Source organism: Semicossyphus pulcher, unplaced genomic scaffold (assembly GCF_022749685.1).
Source record: "Semicossyphus pulcher isolate SPU_LCO1_2020_fin unplaced genomic scaffold, fSemPul1.0.p SCAF_6, whole genome shotgun sequence".
Taxonomy (NCBI): Eukaryota; Metazoa; Chordata; class Actinopteri; order Labriformes; family Labridae; genus Semicossyphus; species Semicossyphus pulcher.
Genome location: NW_027211737.1, coordinates 13903964 through 13918877, shown reverse-complemented (window position 1 = coordinate 13918877; position 14914 = coordinate 13903964). Strand labels below are relative to the sequence as shown.

The 14914-nt window shown below is 40.0% G+C and overlaps 1 protein-coding gene across 1 annotated transcript in view; it reads right to left on the bottom strand.

Annotated features, from left to right (window-relative positions):
* Positions 1-1761: 1761 nt before the first annotated feature.
* Positions 1762-14914, bottom strand: part of oxct1a (3-oxoacid CoA transferase 1a) — a 51554-nt gene continuing 38401 nt past the window's right edge. Inside the window, exons 14-17 of the mRNA XM_069682798.1 lie at positions 14091-14180; positions 13147-13227; positions 2732-2833; positions 1762-2633 (exon numbers count right to left, since the gene is read on the bottom strand). Of these exons, the coding sequence (XP_069538899.1) occupies positions 2598-2633; positions 2732-2833; positions 13147-13227; positions 14091-14180 (309 nt within the window). The 3' untranslated portion in view covers positions 1762-2597. The remainder of the gene's footprint in view (positions 2634-2731; positions 2834-13146; positions 13228-14090; positions 14181-14914) is intronic.

The following is a 14914-nucleotide window of genomic DNA, read 5'->3' as shown; positions in this document are numbered from 1 at the left end:
AGTGACAATGAATAACTGACACATTTACTGCAGTGATTATCAGCTGGCAGGCCACTTCAAAATGAGCCATTCAACAAACTAGGTCAGCGTGGTATAAATATGGAAATTACACCTTAAACTGCATGTTATCCATGTATGCATCATCATGTTTGGCTGAACATTAAGTACCTTTTGCCCGTGGGAGTCATGTCAAAGCTGAGTCTACTGCAACAAGATGATTTTTTTTTTTGTCCATCTCCTGTTGTCTGTAATCATGTTTGAGGAGAAGTGACATAGAAGCAGGGGATGGTCATATTAAACCGCCGTGGAAAGTAAATCAATATTGACAAATAACCACCTGGTATAATCAAAAATCATTTACAGACTGTCAAATAAAATGCTTTGCCTAGATATTGATCTGATATCACAGAGGTTTATCGTCACTTGGTTTCTGATTGGATGTCACATCCTGATAGGACGAACTATAACCAAGCTAGGGCACATGTGGTGGTCACCATGGGTGGGCCAAAAGCAAAATAACACCTACTGTGCTGCGATTATGATGAGAGCAAACCATTTCCGCTTTCTTCACACTAACAAGTGAGAAAAGTGTTCATCAGCAGTGATGTAAAAAGATAAAAGTCAACAGAAATTAAACTTAAATGAAAATAAATTGGAAGATAATTAATTGAGCTACTTAAAGAGTGATAGATGTAAAATATTAAGGATTGGTGACATTGCAGTGCCAAAAACAACCACCATGTACATGTCCTGGATTAATTTATCATACCTGTTTAAAGTGGCAATCTCGAAGATCAGAGTTTTGTTCTCTTTGGCGACACCTATGGCGATGAACGGTAGTTGCGGAAGCACACTTCCCAGATATCCAGACATTGTTGCATGTGCGATGTTCACGGTTGGCTCTGGTTGTTTACTCGCAACACTTGCAGAGACCGGAAAAGCAGCCGCTTAGCTCCGCCTACCCTCTCTGGCAGACCAACCACTGCTGGGTGATGGAAAACGCGTCACTAACTGGGCGCTGCTTGTGATTTCTTCCACGTAGTCGCCAGAGACACCCAGTTTGTAATACTGCAAATGCAATGGCTTTCATCAGTGGGCCATAGGCTCAATCACCATTGTGTTACCTCATTCGGCGATACATAGTGACTATTTAAATGAAAATCTGACTGATAATTACTTTAAGGAAAGTAGTTACAATTCTTTCAATACTAACGACTATAAAAAACTAGTTAATGCCTTGCTTGTATTCAAACACATACCTTCAGGTAAAAAAACAGCCATATTACGCAATTTCTGCATCTTGCATTTCAGTAACAGTATTAGAAATAGGTTAAAAAAATGTAGGCTTGTAGGGTGCTGCTCTAGTTTGAGTCATGATGGGTGGTGTTGGATTAACACTAACAGCCAGTGGGAAGAGCCCCTGTCACTTTCTTCCATTTTTCTGCTTGATGAACCAATCCAGCTGATCTTCTTGAACCCAAAAGCCCACCGGCTGAATTCCCCAGTTATGTAACAGCCCTAAGGTAATGGCTGTGCCTCTCTACCCGAGTGGAGAAATCACATCGAGAATGTCAATGCAAAGGCACAATCTGTATATAAAAAGCACTAACCTGCGGAGTGTCAGAAGCCATCACTCTCAAAGCAGTCGTTTGCTTTTAATCATTGTGCGACTTGATGAGCTGAAAAGGTTTCCGGAGACGCTTTTCATCCACATCCACAAATCGAATGATTTGGAGAAAAGAAACAATATTCCATTTCCGCTTAGCTCAGCACACAAGGTTGTATTTTATTTTATATACAAAGGAAATGAAAGGGACGGCAAATGTCTGAGAACAAAATGTTAAGGCTTAATTTTTTCCGGCTAAAATTGTACAGTTAGGCTGCCAAATGTGATTGATGTGTGTCTGATAGGAAAGAGTTTGACAGTATGGCAGAGGTAATTATTACAAACATGTTTCAGTCACTTATTTATACATCTCGCTCATTTTCCAAATGAAGAAAACAAAAAGATATCTTACATTTCTTTGATATTTTTGTTACTTTGTGTAGCACAAGTTTAAACAACTACATACATATGCATACCTTCAGTGCTGAAAGAAGACTCACCTGACCTACAGCACGCGTTTGTTTTCTTACTTCATTACATTTCAGCTCTCTAAAGCCTGTTACAGTAACTTACTCATCTACAGTAAATATGAATCACCTTCAAGTTTTTTTCGTTCGTCCGTCTTTGTTCATAGGACGAGTAAAGTTGCGACATATTTAGATTATTCCAAGTTTTTCGTGGATTATTTAGTAGGAGCTGTACATTAGGCAAAATGAATAACTTAATGGTGTAATAGGCAGCAATGTTTCCCTTTTTGGTTTTCACACCAGAAGACGAAAGAAAAAAAACGTGCATTTTGGATCCTGTGAATCCCTTTCAAGTGTTCACTAAATCCCTCTGATGTTTGCATGCTGATTACCAGGAAAATTAACAAAGTATTAGTGTTATATAAGCTTATTTGACCCATCTCAGGCGGCTAAATCACCAGCTGTTTACCACAGAGACTTGAAAAGAGAGCCAAAAACACTCCTCAGATCCCTTCAAAGCTCCTCTAGATTTGCTGCATGGCCCTCAGGTGAGGAGACACCTACAGGACGGACAGATCAGAGAGATGTGTCATGGTTACTACAAGTGAAGTTAGAAAATCAAATATAGCGCCGGTAGCCAAACTGTTTGGTTACTCACCTCAAAATCGGTGCCAGTGCATGCCTTGATATCCTCAGGAGTGAGCCCCTCCCACACTTCTATCAGAGTCAGGCCTTTTGTCTTATCCACATCAAACACGGCCTGGTGAACAGAAACAGGGCAGAAAGAGAGGGAGGCAAGGGAGAGAACAAAAAGGATGAGATGTTCGGGCCGAGACAGATGGAGGACGGTGATAAGACACAAAGAGATCATGGTGAGTTTTTCTGTAATACATGGGGTTTGAACCCTGTGATGTTTGGTCACCGGGGTGATAGACAAGGATAAGGGTGGCCTCAATTTTCAAAGTGACCTTAAAGAGAGGACAAAACACCTCAAATAACATCAGTGCCACAGGCGGGGGGCAGAGCACCACTTCAGTGTCATCCACGGATGATAAAAAACAAAGCTGCAATTACTGGTGACACATCCATGATGGGCTTCACAGAGTGGTCCTTAACTCTCAGGACCACTACAGAGGAGTGGGCAATTATAGTTAAACTGTTGCGCTGCTTTTAACTGTTGGAACAGCAAAAAAACCCAAACATTTAAATAAGAATAATAGAGTTGAAATGTGAAACACTGTAAAGCGTGAAGCATCTCTTCAGCCACCAGAGTTGACAAAAAAAAGCACAGAGTTTCTGCGGTTAATTTGGGGGTTGTGTTGTTCTCAAATACTCAAATTCACAAGCAAAAATGGTCAAATCTGACTCCAACTTTACAGATGAGTATGCACATGCCCAAAACCGAACATGCACATATTCATAAATGAGCCCCCATGTGATTTCATCTTCTCTTAGAGTAGTGAAAAGCTGTATATGGCCAAAGGCATCGCTCTGGTAGGAGAGACAGAAAGGTCTAACTTTTTTAACTGCCAAGAAGGGACCGGCAAAACTATTCATTAACACTGAAGGACGATGTAACCACAGATGCTGCCAAGGGCTTTAAAGAAAACGTAAGTAATGTGCTTGTGCTTAAAAGTGGAAAAAAAAGAAAATCAATCTGATGCTCCATTTAATGCTTGTAGAGTACCGTCAGGCTACAGACCTGCTACAAACTTTTTAAGGCTTCTTTTGTGAGCCAAATTTTTTCCCCCCATTCTTGTGTTTATGACGTCAGAGGGATATAGTTTGTTCCATCCAAGGTGTAATCTTGTCTCATACACGTTCTGGTTTTAGCTTCCCCTTCTTTAGCGAATGATTGTCCTAAACACTGTAGCTACTCCACCAATTCTACTACTATGATCATTGGTCACTTAAAGACCCCCTCCAGTGAAAATCAAGTGTTTAACCTTGTAAACATCTCCATGTGGTGTTTTCATGTGCTACAAGACATATCAGAGACAACATAAGCAGTCATCTCCATGGCTGGGCCTGTCTGCTTTTAAACTGCAGTGTACCAAGGACAGGCTGAACAACACGTTTTCAGATTGGCAGGTTTGAGATTAATGGACGGGGTGACGCTATGCATATCATTATGTGTAACCTATGGCAACCACTTCGACAACTCACTACTGACTACTAACGCTTACATTACTACGTTAATTGCTACATTTCAAGCTTGAAGTTTCAACAAGTTGCTACTAAACGATGGCAGAGACGTGTTGTTTTCGCGACGGAGGGGGCGGTTGGAAATGTGCATAGTGGGCGGGGACTGTGCAGATTGGGGAATTTTTAATGAGGGAGAAGGAGGAGATGCCTCGGGAGGTTTTTACAAGGTAATTAAACGTATTTTGCAGAAAAAATATATCAGACACAATTTATTATTTGAGGCAGAGCATTTTATACGTCTTAAAACATGACTGGAGCTGCTCTTTAAAGATTGTTATTGATCTTTAAAACAGAACATTTAATTTAGATTTTAATCAAATTTCACATTAGAATATATTTGTTTTTCACTTGCAAAAGAAGCTCCATTAAGAGGATTTTATAAAAGAAGCACTAGTTTAGTAAGCATTTATAGGTTAACATTAAGTCTTAACAGATATACTGCTTCCAGTTATTGCCTTACTCCATCATCAACTTGGATAATATCGTAACTGGAGATTGCCAAGGATATCTGTTAAAGCTGGTGTTTCAAACTGAACTTGGTAATAACATCAGGCAACAGACTGCAGCTCCTCACCACAGGTCTGACATGAGCAGCCTCAAAATGAGCATTTAAAACCGAATCTGGGTCAATATCATTATATCCATTTATGCACACAATGCAGAAAATACACTATAAAGACAGGCCAGACACACACACAGCTGAGCTGGTTCCTGTTGCTTCTCTCAGCAGGGACTGACAGGCTGAGCCACATCCAGACGAAGCCCGTCAGGACTCTCAGCTCATTAGGACCACGCACACACAGCGACGGGGCAGGAGGCAGATATCTCACTCCAATATAGCAAGACAGATGGAACGTCACATGGAAAAAGCGGGTCTGTGGATAACAAAAACTGACACGCATTCCTAATCGAGACACGTGTCGCTAGTGATTAAGGATAATTTAGGATTTGTCAAAATATGCCAGAGGGGGTGCGTATCGATGTAATGACATTGTGCAGATACACTGTAGCTGTGCTGTGTATTGTCAATGTCAATGCGAGCTCAAACAAAGCTATAACCGCACAAAACCTTGATAGAAAATGGTCTCTTTTAAAGCAATTACCTATCATCTGACCTAGTTTCTGATATCACACTTGAGTAAGGAAAAACAAGCTGAGAAAAAAAGGTGACTCAACAGTTTCACAACAACAAAAAGGCTGCTTCGTCTTCAAAGTCACCACCGTCATTAACAAGATTGATGCCAGTTAGTCATTAAAAAGCTGCGAGTCCGACCCATGTGTTGTCTGGCGGGAGGTGGGCTGAATGTCATGTAACAACTATAAAGCCGCCACCATTCAGCCCACTCGTTGCTTCAGACAAATGAGAATACAATAGAGAGAAGGAGTGAAAATTAACATTTTACCCTTCAACAAATAAGCTTCAAAGCCAGCCTAGTATCCTGTCAGGGCATTACAGTGAGTACAAGGAGCCGTTTCTTGAGATGTTTTCAGATGAACACTCACAGTAGGACCATAAAAGAATTTCAATTTGGTTGCTGCAATTATAACTGCTGTCATTGGCACTGCTTTCATTATGGAAAATACCACGGATAATACTTTTCCGGGCCCATTATGATGATTGAATAATTCAGGAGTTGTTCTGCTTCATTTGTGGATGAATTAACAATTATTTTTTTTAACTTAAATAATTCCCTCAAATGCTGTAAGAAGAGAACAAACTGTGAGGCTTTGTAGGCAGACATTTGTCATGGGAGCCACGCACTACAGCCAATTTACTCAATACATGTGGAATGAACAAAAATATATACATGTGTGTAACAATCCATTATTTCAACAACAATGCTGCAACCGAGACAGCTTGTAAACAGGGGAACAGTGGTTAAGAGAAAAGGCCAGAGCATATCAGCAGAGACACCGCGGCTGAGGCTACAGGTTTCCGACCAACCTGGGTCTCCAATCATGGCAGCACTATTTAGAAAAACACTTGAATTACCTTTCCCTCCAGGCCATTGTGAACAAAGGATAGCGCTGTGTTTGTTTAGGTCATGTCTATATGGAGGGAAAACAACATTTTAGGCAGGGTGAAAGTCCCCAGTTTCTTCCTTCATTGTGGAAACAAATTGGAAGAGAGACTTAATCAGATTAAAACAATGATCGAGAACAAATTTAGGATAATGATAAAGCTCATTAAAGGCCTTGTTTACTACTAGGTTTATAGGTCCGGTATAGGTCTGGTGATCAAAACAATATTAATTTTCTCGCAGCCCACCAGTAATTGGATACTTGGTGGTAACGGCTAAAAACAATTCTGCAATGTGATGTTGCTTCTCTGTTATTATTGATTTAATTAAAAAAAGGTTCTGCTTCAATTCAGACATTGAGTCCTAATTGTCTTTTATCCAGTGCTGAAACACTGCCCAACACTTCTGCAGGTCTGTCTTTAGTATGAACTTCTGACCACATATTCAATATATTCAGATCTTACAACAGCATCCTACGGGACTACTATGAATATGATTGACTTGCATGGCCACTTTTATGAATAAGTGTTTCCCAACAATTACAGAAAATTGTTCTCTTCATAACGGTCACTGAGAAACACAGTGTCAGAGCAGACTGTTGTTGTTCAGATGAGTCACTGGTTAAATTATATCAACACGACTCCAGAATTCTTGTTGACTCACGCTGGGAAAATGAGGGGAAATAATTAAACTTCTCTCTGTGGGTCTTGGCTGTTTGTCAAATTGGAAGGCAACTTTTTGCACCCTTTTGCACCACTTTTTCTGTCTAAATACCTTATCTAGGAAAAAGGGTGCAGACTGAGGCCACACTTACACGGGTATTACTGAAAGTTACCATAGTACCATAGTTTTTCCCTCCTCTGAAAAAAACAAACAAACTCCCCGTCCAAACAAAAGCGCAAAAACACAACAGAAACGCTGTCATGAGACTGCCACACCAACAGGCGGCGATATAACCCGGTCACCAAAAAAATCTATCCCGACGCCTCTTTTCCTCAACGAGTAACTGTACATACTGTATGTATACAAAGTCCTGTTAAGCACATAAGGTTAAGCATCACTGTTTAAGCCACGTCTGTCATTTTGCAAGGAATGTCGCCTCATTTGTGATGCCTCACAAAAGAGATAACGGCGCACAACATGAGCCAAAACGCTGTTAAGCCCGTCTACACATCTCCGCGGAAACAGAGTTTCTAAAAGTGTTCACCCAGACCGGAGTTTTACAAAACTATTTTTTCAGTGACCTAAAACGCCGTTTGTGTGTGGATGAAAGGCCAAAGAAAAAAAGGGAAAAAATGACCCAAGTGAAGTATAAGAAGTAGGGGTGGGACAAAATATAGATATGGCAATATATCGCCAGCCTGACTCGTGGAATACAATCATCGATAGGCTGGCGTCAAATATCGATATTTATATTTACAGATTTTCCTTTGATTTCGACTCCTCATGGTGGCGCTTATGACTTGAACGAGGGTAATGTGAAGGGAAATGAATTGGCCAGAGAAGAAGTTAATCAGATATCGTGACGTATCATTATATGATTATACAACAGTTAGTTCTGACCAAGTAATCTGATTGGACAAGAGGCATTCCATGAGTGGCGATATAGAGAACAACATCACTGGGACTTTTCACTCTGTGTATCACGCCGCCACAGCCAGTTGTTCTGAATGCTGTTAATTAACGTTACAGCAAACCATGTATGTTTACATTAATCAAGCAGGTACCTCTGAATCACACAGCAGACTCTTATTTTGCTAGTTGCTTTATAAATTAAATCAAACAGATAAATAAAGCCGCTGATCTGTGGTCACCTGTAGAAGTAGTGCAGGAGAATGTTTGTGTTGCTTGGCAACAACAATCCAGTTTCAGTTAAGTTGTGGAGCTAGTTGAGTTAGTGGAGCAAAAAACAATCTGTAGTTGATTATTACTGTTTACTACTATTTACTGCTTGTTTAACTGTTTTATAAACAACAATGTCGCATGAGAGGGAGTGATGTTGTACTTAATACAATCAAGGCTGTGATTCGGTCGTAGGCATGAGGCCGCTGGTTGAGTGCTGCAGATGATTGTTTAACTGCTGCTTAATTGTCTTGCAATATCAAAATTGTTGCAGAATCACTGTACTGTGATATTGTTATTGTAGGCCACATATGGCGTATCATATTGTATCGTGAGCTACCCTGCGATTCCCACCCCTCATAACAAGTAGAGTAAAATCGTCAACAATTATCGTTTGGTAATTCCCAAATGTCCTTTGGGTGGAACCAGTGTGTGCTCTGTTCTTCCAGTCATAAGTCTGCTCTTACATTTGATACAATTACGCACACACATTACAAGCACTCCTTTTATATTATTCAATATACTACAATTCATGTGAGGTTCATTCATTCTGATTCCTATTTGAATTACGCTCTCCATTTTGAAATAACTCAATGAATTGCTGACAAAAATCAATAAACATGCTGCTCATAACTAAGATTTCTGTCAGAAATTAATAAAGTCATATGGTCCACAGTCCTACAGTTATGGCCCTCGAGGCTAAATCATAGCGTGTAAATTGTTTATCGACCAACCCCGACCAACTATAGTGATACATAACATACTGTATATACTTAATGCATTTTGAGTCTAGAGCGTCTCAGAGTCCCAGCGTGTGAGGAACATAGTGTTTCTCATGCTACAGTTTTTTTTGGCTGCCCTTCTCTTATTTTGGCGAGAAAACCTCTGTCACATACGATTTTTGAAGAAACCTGAAGACAGGCGGCCTGAGGACAAATATATTTGGTGTTTGGCATGAAGTGACAGTTCTGACAAAAATGTTGTGATACCTTTAGTGGTCTTCTGTTTTTTTCCTGTCTTTCAATAAAGCCAGATATTCAATGTTTGCCAGATTTCTGTTGTCTAACATCACCTGACATGTATAAAAATCATTATTTAATAGTCAGTCTGGCAAGCCTGTAGCTAACCAGGCTAATATGAATCCTGAACTGCTGCACCGAATCAAATCAAAGTATTACTTGTGCTGTTTGACAACAGACACAGAAAACGTGTCAACATGACAACACCTTTAAAGTGCAGTTCGGTGTATTGATTTCTGAAACAAGCAATCACAAAAAAGTAGCTTTTCAAGGTTAATGCCAAGTATAATTATTTTGGCAATATCTGAGAGGCTGACAAGCTGACAGTCATATGTCAGGGTTTTTTAAAACACACCCTGAACAAACAAGATAGACGGCGATTGTTGAAGGCGCAGTGTTTTCAGAACGTTAACAATACCTGTTTGGTGCAGATTGAAGGCCAAGTGGAGAGAAAAACATTTATATTTTCAAATGTGTTCGCAGTGCAACTGACGCGGTATCAAAAGAGGAAAAGAGACGAGGGATTTGGAGGTCAGACTAGAATAAAGAGGAAATAAGAAGAGGAGGAAAATGTGTGTTGATGGAGAGAGACAGGAAATGAGAAAGGAAGAATTCAAGTAATTACAAAGAAAGTAAAAAGTAATAAGAGGAGGGAGCGCTAATGGATGGAGAGGGAGAGGAAACAGCAGGAGATGAAATGAGGAAGGTGGAGAGGAGGAGGTGGTACGAGTGTTTGCAAGTCAGTATAAAGAGCTTTAACCTTTACAAATATTGACTGAAATCTGCTGGCTGAGAAATGTTGCACAATCACAACAACAGCCAGCCAAGCAAAGAGAACAGGAGGGAGAAGGGGGAAAAAACATGGAGACACTGTGGGACTCCTGCCCCTGACAGGTCATGCTATCAACAAGCCTGTTCCAAAGGCAGTAACCACCAGAGGCTTACACGCTTTAAACCAGAGAGCATGTAAACACAAACTACATCAGCACCCAGCTTTACTCTCTGTGGACTATTTCTTTCTGGCCTCCCCCACATTTTTTCCAGTCAGCATTTCTACCTCCTCTTTCAACCTTCCTCCATTCCCTCAAATTGCCTTCTCCCCTCCATCCTCACTTTTCTTCATCTTTTCAACCCTTTACTTTTTCTTACCATCTGCTTATTCACCTTTTTATAGAAAACTCCACCCTCGCATCATCTGAAGCACTATTCTGACAGCTTCTGAGGCGTTTCTGTCATGTTGGTCGCTAAAGTTTTATGATTAATAATCCCAGAGGGATAATAATGATAACATCATAGCCATGCTCATTCACAGCCAGGCTCCGTATCAGCCTCTTGCCCCTCCTTCACCATATGGACTACCAACAATGACAACATATGGTTGTAAATGAGGGCGGTATCCAAAAGGTTACAAATGCTTTTCCATTCTGCCGTCACACAACGCAGAACTCAAACTGTGAGGAGCTGATGAAATTCAAAAACAGAGCAGAAACAGAGCGCTTCACGCACGAATGAAGACGATGGAGATTTGCCTGCAGGCTAAGCTCCATAAGCTTTTTCAGAGTAATTGAGCAGCAAGATTTACCAGAGTACACCCTGTTTTTAGAATTGGGAACCATACCTCTCTTAGTCTATAGGCACATGGATGCCAAATACTGATTTTATATTTTATAAAATCAAGCAAAAAATAATTTTACTGGTACTTGAATGATGATGAAATATTTCTGTTGAGGTCAGCGAAATTGGTAAAAGTTAATGAAAAATATTGGGACATGATTATTTAAATCAAATTTAGCAGTAATTTACTTTGCAATCCCCCATGTGCCAGAGGCGCTGCATAACTTCTATGTACAAGCTGCATTGTGAATGTAAACATCTCCATGTGCAGAGTACCAAGGTCAGGTTGAATTGGCAGGTTTGAGATGAGCCAATCCCGTTAATGGACGAGGTGACGCTATGCATATCAATATGTGTAACCTATGGCAACCACTTCGGCGATGTGTGAGCCAGCTGTAATGTCATCATAATTTTTGTAAACTCACTACTGACTACTAACGTTAACGTTACTACTGCATTTCAAGATAGCTACGTTTCAACAAGTTGCCGCTAAGCGATGGCAGAGACGTGTTTTGTTTTCCACTGTACTGTTATGAAAGGAGAAATGTAGTGGGACTATGCAGATTGGGGAATTTTTAATGAGGAGGAAGGAGGAGATGCATTGGGAGGGTTTTTAGAAGGTAATTTAACATATTTTGCAGAAAAAAAACATATCAGACACAATTTATTATTTCAAGTAGAGCATTATACCCGTCTTAAAACATGACTTGAGCTGGTCTTTAAGAATATCTTTACAAGTACAAATGTCCACACACATTTGTATTCAGTTGTGTTAGACTAGACTTTTAAGTGGGGAAGTTTAAGTGGTCAGGTGCAACATGAAGGCAGGGTTTTATGACATAGTTGGTAAGATGCCTGCCTAAGGATGTTGGTGGTTAGTCAGTCCGTTTGCTTGACAATCCAATATTGAGTCAGTAAATACTGACGTGATGAGAACAGATAGAAACTGGATCTTACTACAAAAAAAGATATTGACAAAGTTTTCCTTTGGGAACATAATTTCAGTTTAAAATACGTATACAAAATGTAATAAAATATATGTTCCTAAATGTCCCTCTCCATGAACTGCCGAAATTGGTCCTCAACAAAATCAAGTGAAGTCTATTATATTTATATAGACCACAATCCCAAATCCACACAACAATCATAATAACCCAAGTGTTTACTCCTGCTACCACAGAAGCTGGCGTCCTTCTGGCCTCCTTGAACCTGCCGGATGATTCACAGGGATATCCAAGCCCAAAATAAAAACTTAATAATAACAATAAACTTCATTTTTACAAGATCTACCTGGCTTTTCAGAGAGTCCAAGACATCATTACCACCAGCATCATTACACACAGGGCCCTGCGCGGGTGTGGGAGTACCATCAAAACACATTATTGAAGGGAAACCCAACCCTAACCATGAAAATTAGAAAGAAACATAACAGAATCAATATGGAGCCTCTTCACAGGAATCAAGTGATTAAATTAGGGTTAATTCAATAAATGCAATTTCCATCTACCCGTGCTGCTCTGTTTAACACACTGGTTTATCAGCTGCAGTGTGATTGGTTTGTATGTGTGTTTGTGTCGGGGAGATGTTACAGAGATAAAGATACAATGTGTGGTTTGTGTTTTGTTGTGCTCCTTTCCTGCCGACTGTGTCGACTGATCAGTGATAAAATAGGAATGCAAGACCATCAACCGCCAAAACTAACTTATTAAATTTTGGTTCCAGTTATCACCTCTGACTCGAAAGTGGGACATTTTAGGCTTATTTTTTGTGAGGTAAACAGACAGCCCTCTGCTATAAACAAATAAAGACTTTCTTTCACCTAGGAAGGAAATGAACAGCTCAATGAGAACATATTTATATTATTGAACATGATATTGCAATAATTAATCATTCACAATAGCTGCATGGTTAAGAAACACAGAGCGGATCCTTACAATCCCACAGGTCTGCAGGCTATAGTGCGTATGAGCTCATATATTAATAAGCTGGGCTCAAATTGTTTGTCCTTGTACAAGAACTTTGCTGTTCAACGAAGATAGCAAACAACTTAAAATCGATAGGTATAAACTCATATGGCTAATTAGTCCAAAAAATATATCTTGTTGAATATACAAAGTTAAATACTTGCTCCTTTAATGTTCCTTAACCCACACCTTTTACAGGCCGAGAGTACTGCGCAGACATAGCTTACTCACTGGCTCCGTCTATGTAGCACATGAGTAAGCATTGCAAGTTAATGACTAACGGCTCATCCATCCATCCAAGTATGTCATGTCCATCCATCCACTTCTCTTGTGCAAAGACATACTGTATTTGCACAATACAAATACTATATATATCTATATATACATTAAACAAACAGATAAACACACCTTTTCTGTGATGATCCGATCCACACACTGCTTCCCTGTCAAAGGCAGGCTGCATTTGTCCAATATCTTGTGCTTTCCTCCCTGAAAGAAAAGGGTAGTTGGTTAAAAGAAAAGGGTCAGTCACCTCTAACAGTGTGTTTATAGCTTCAGGGATGCAGCTTTAATTTTGAATATATCCAGGGATGCAGCTTATGTACACTCATCTGATCCCCTAAGGATATACAGCACATATTCTTTGTGTGTGCATGTGTGTGTGTCTCAGTTTCCCCGCCGGTCACCTTTAAGAAAAAGCACACATCCAAATGCCTCTGACGCTGCCTGAGAAGCTCACATCATACATCACAGGTCCCCTCCCTCCCCATTATGAATGGAAACAGGCTTCAGGGCAGTAGATTTATGCTCACCTGCTGCACCATCTGGACCATAGCTGGGCGCCAGACAGACTCCCATTACGACAAAACAGCATGCTTCTGTGAATGCTGAATGTTACGTTGCCCTTGCATCATATCAGTACGGACTTTGGATTGCCTTCTGCTATTGTCAGATGAGCCCTGTGTGGTTGTTCATCTGTAGCGGCAGCACAAGTCTAACTAATCAGCTCGTCCCGATACACTGAGTCCAATTCATGACTTGTATTTAAATCATCCGAAGACGAGAGATTATTTCATGGTTTGTGTGCAAAACCTCATCAGGATGAGCTGGCGCTCTCTGGTAAAGAGGCATTAAGCAATCCATTAGCAAAATTATCCTTAATCAGTCATAACACTCACACACATTATCGTGTAGGTACGCTGGTGACGGTACTACATGAGAGAAGAAAATTGCCAATTTAATCGTCCTTGTTTCGTGAGACAGGTCTTTAGGGGTAATTTGTAAAGGTAATGTTGGTTACAACTTGCACGATGAATGTACACACACATACACACTGTTACATTTATACACACCTTAGCTGAGTGCTCCATGGTGATTACAACCTTGGTTCCAGCACTAGCCACCAAATCCATGGCTCCTCCCATTCCCTTCACCATCTTACCCTAAGAATGGAGAGAGATGGAAAACAACAGAGACATCAAACAACATAAAATAATCCAATACAAAACCAGCTTTAAATACCGACTTGAAAATTAAAGAAATAAAACCATACAAAGTAAGAGAAAACAATAGCATTAATTCAGGAGGCTGGAAAGAAATGATAGCAATGTTTTCTCTTCTACTGCACGTATAGAAGTTGATAGCTCCCCCCAAAACAACTCCTCCTCCTCCTCCATCAAAAATACATAAAAGTTTATAAAGCTGCTTTGTGGCTCTGTCTCTTCAATGCCAGATATCTTCTAATGCTCTGTGCTTGGTACAGCCCTATTTTTTCCTTGCACTAGAAAGACCCTGAAACATTTCACACACTGAGACAAAGAACAGGAGGAGGAGATTAGAGAGGATCTTCAGCATTAGTAAAACGTGGTGAGGTCACAGTGGCAACACTACAAAGGCTGGCCAATTAGAGAAAATAAATATAGTGTTAACATCCAGACCCCAAAAAGATAGACATAAAAAAGGAAAAATAAATGTTTTAAGTAGTTTTTGATCATCATTCTTATCATAAATACAGTATATCATTGCAGAACACAACTTCTTATAGGAACCATTCTCTGGAAGAAAGTCGGTCCAATGAAAAATGTGAATTCTTAAGATTATACAGAGTAGCAGCGACGCTCTTTCTGAATATAAATGTTGCTCTTTAAATGTATTTTCTGTGCTGTGAGCACCACCC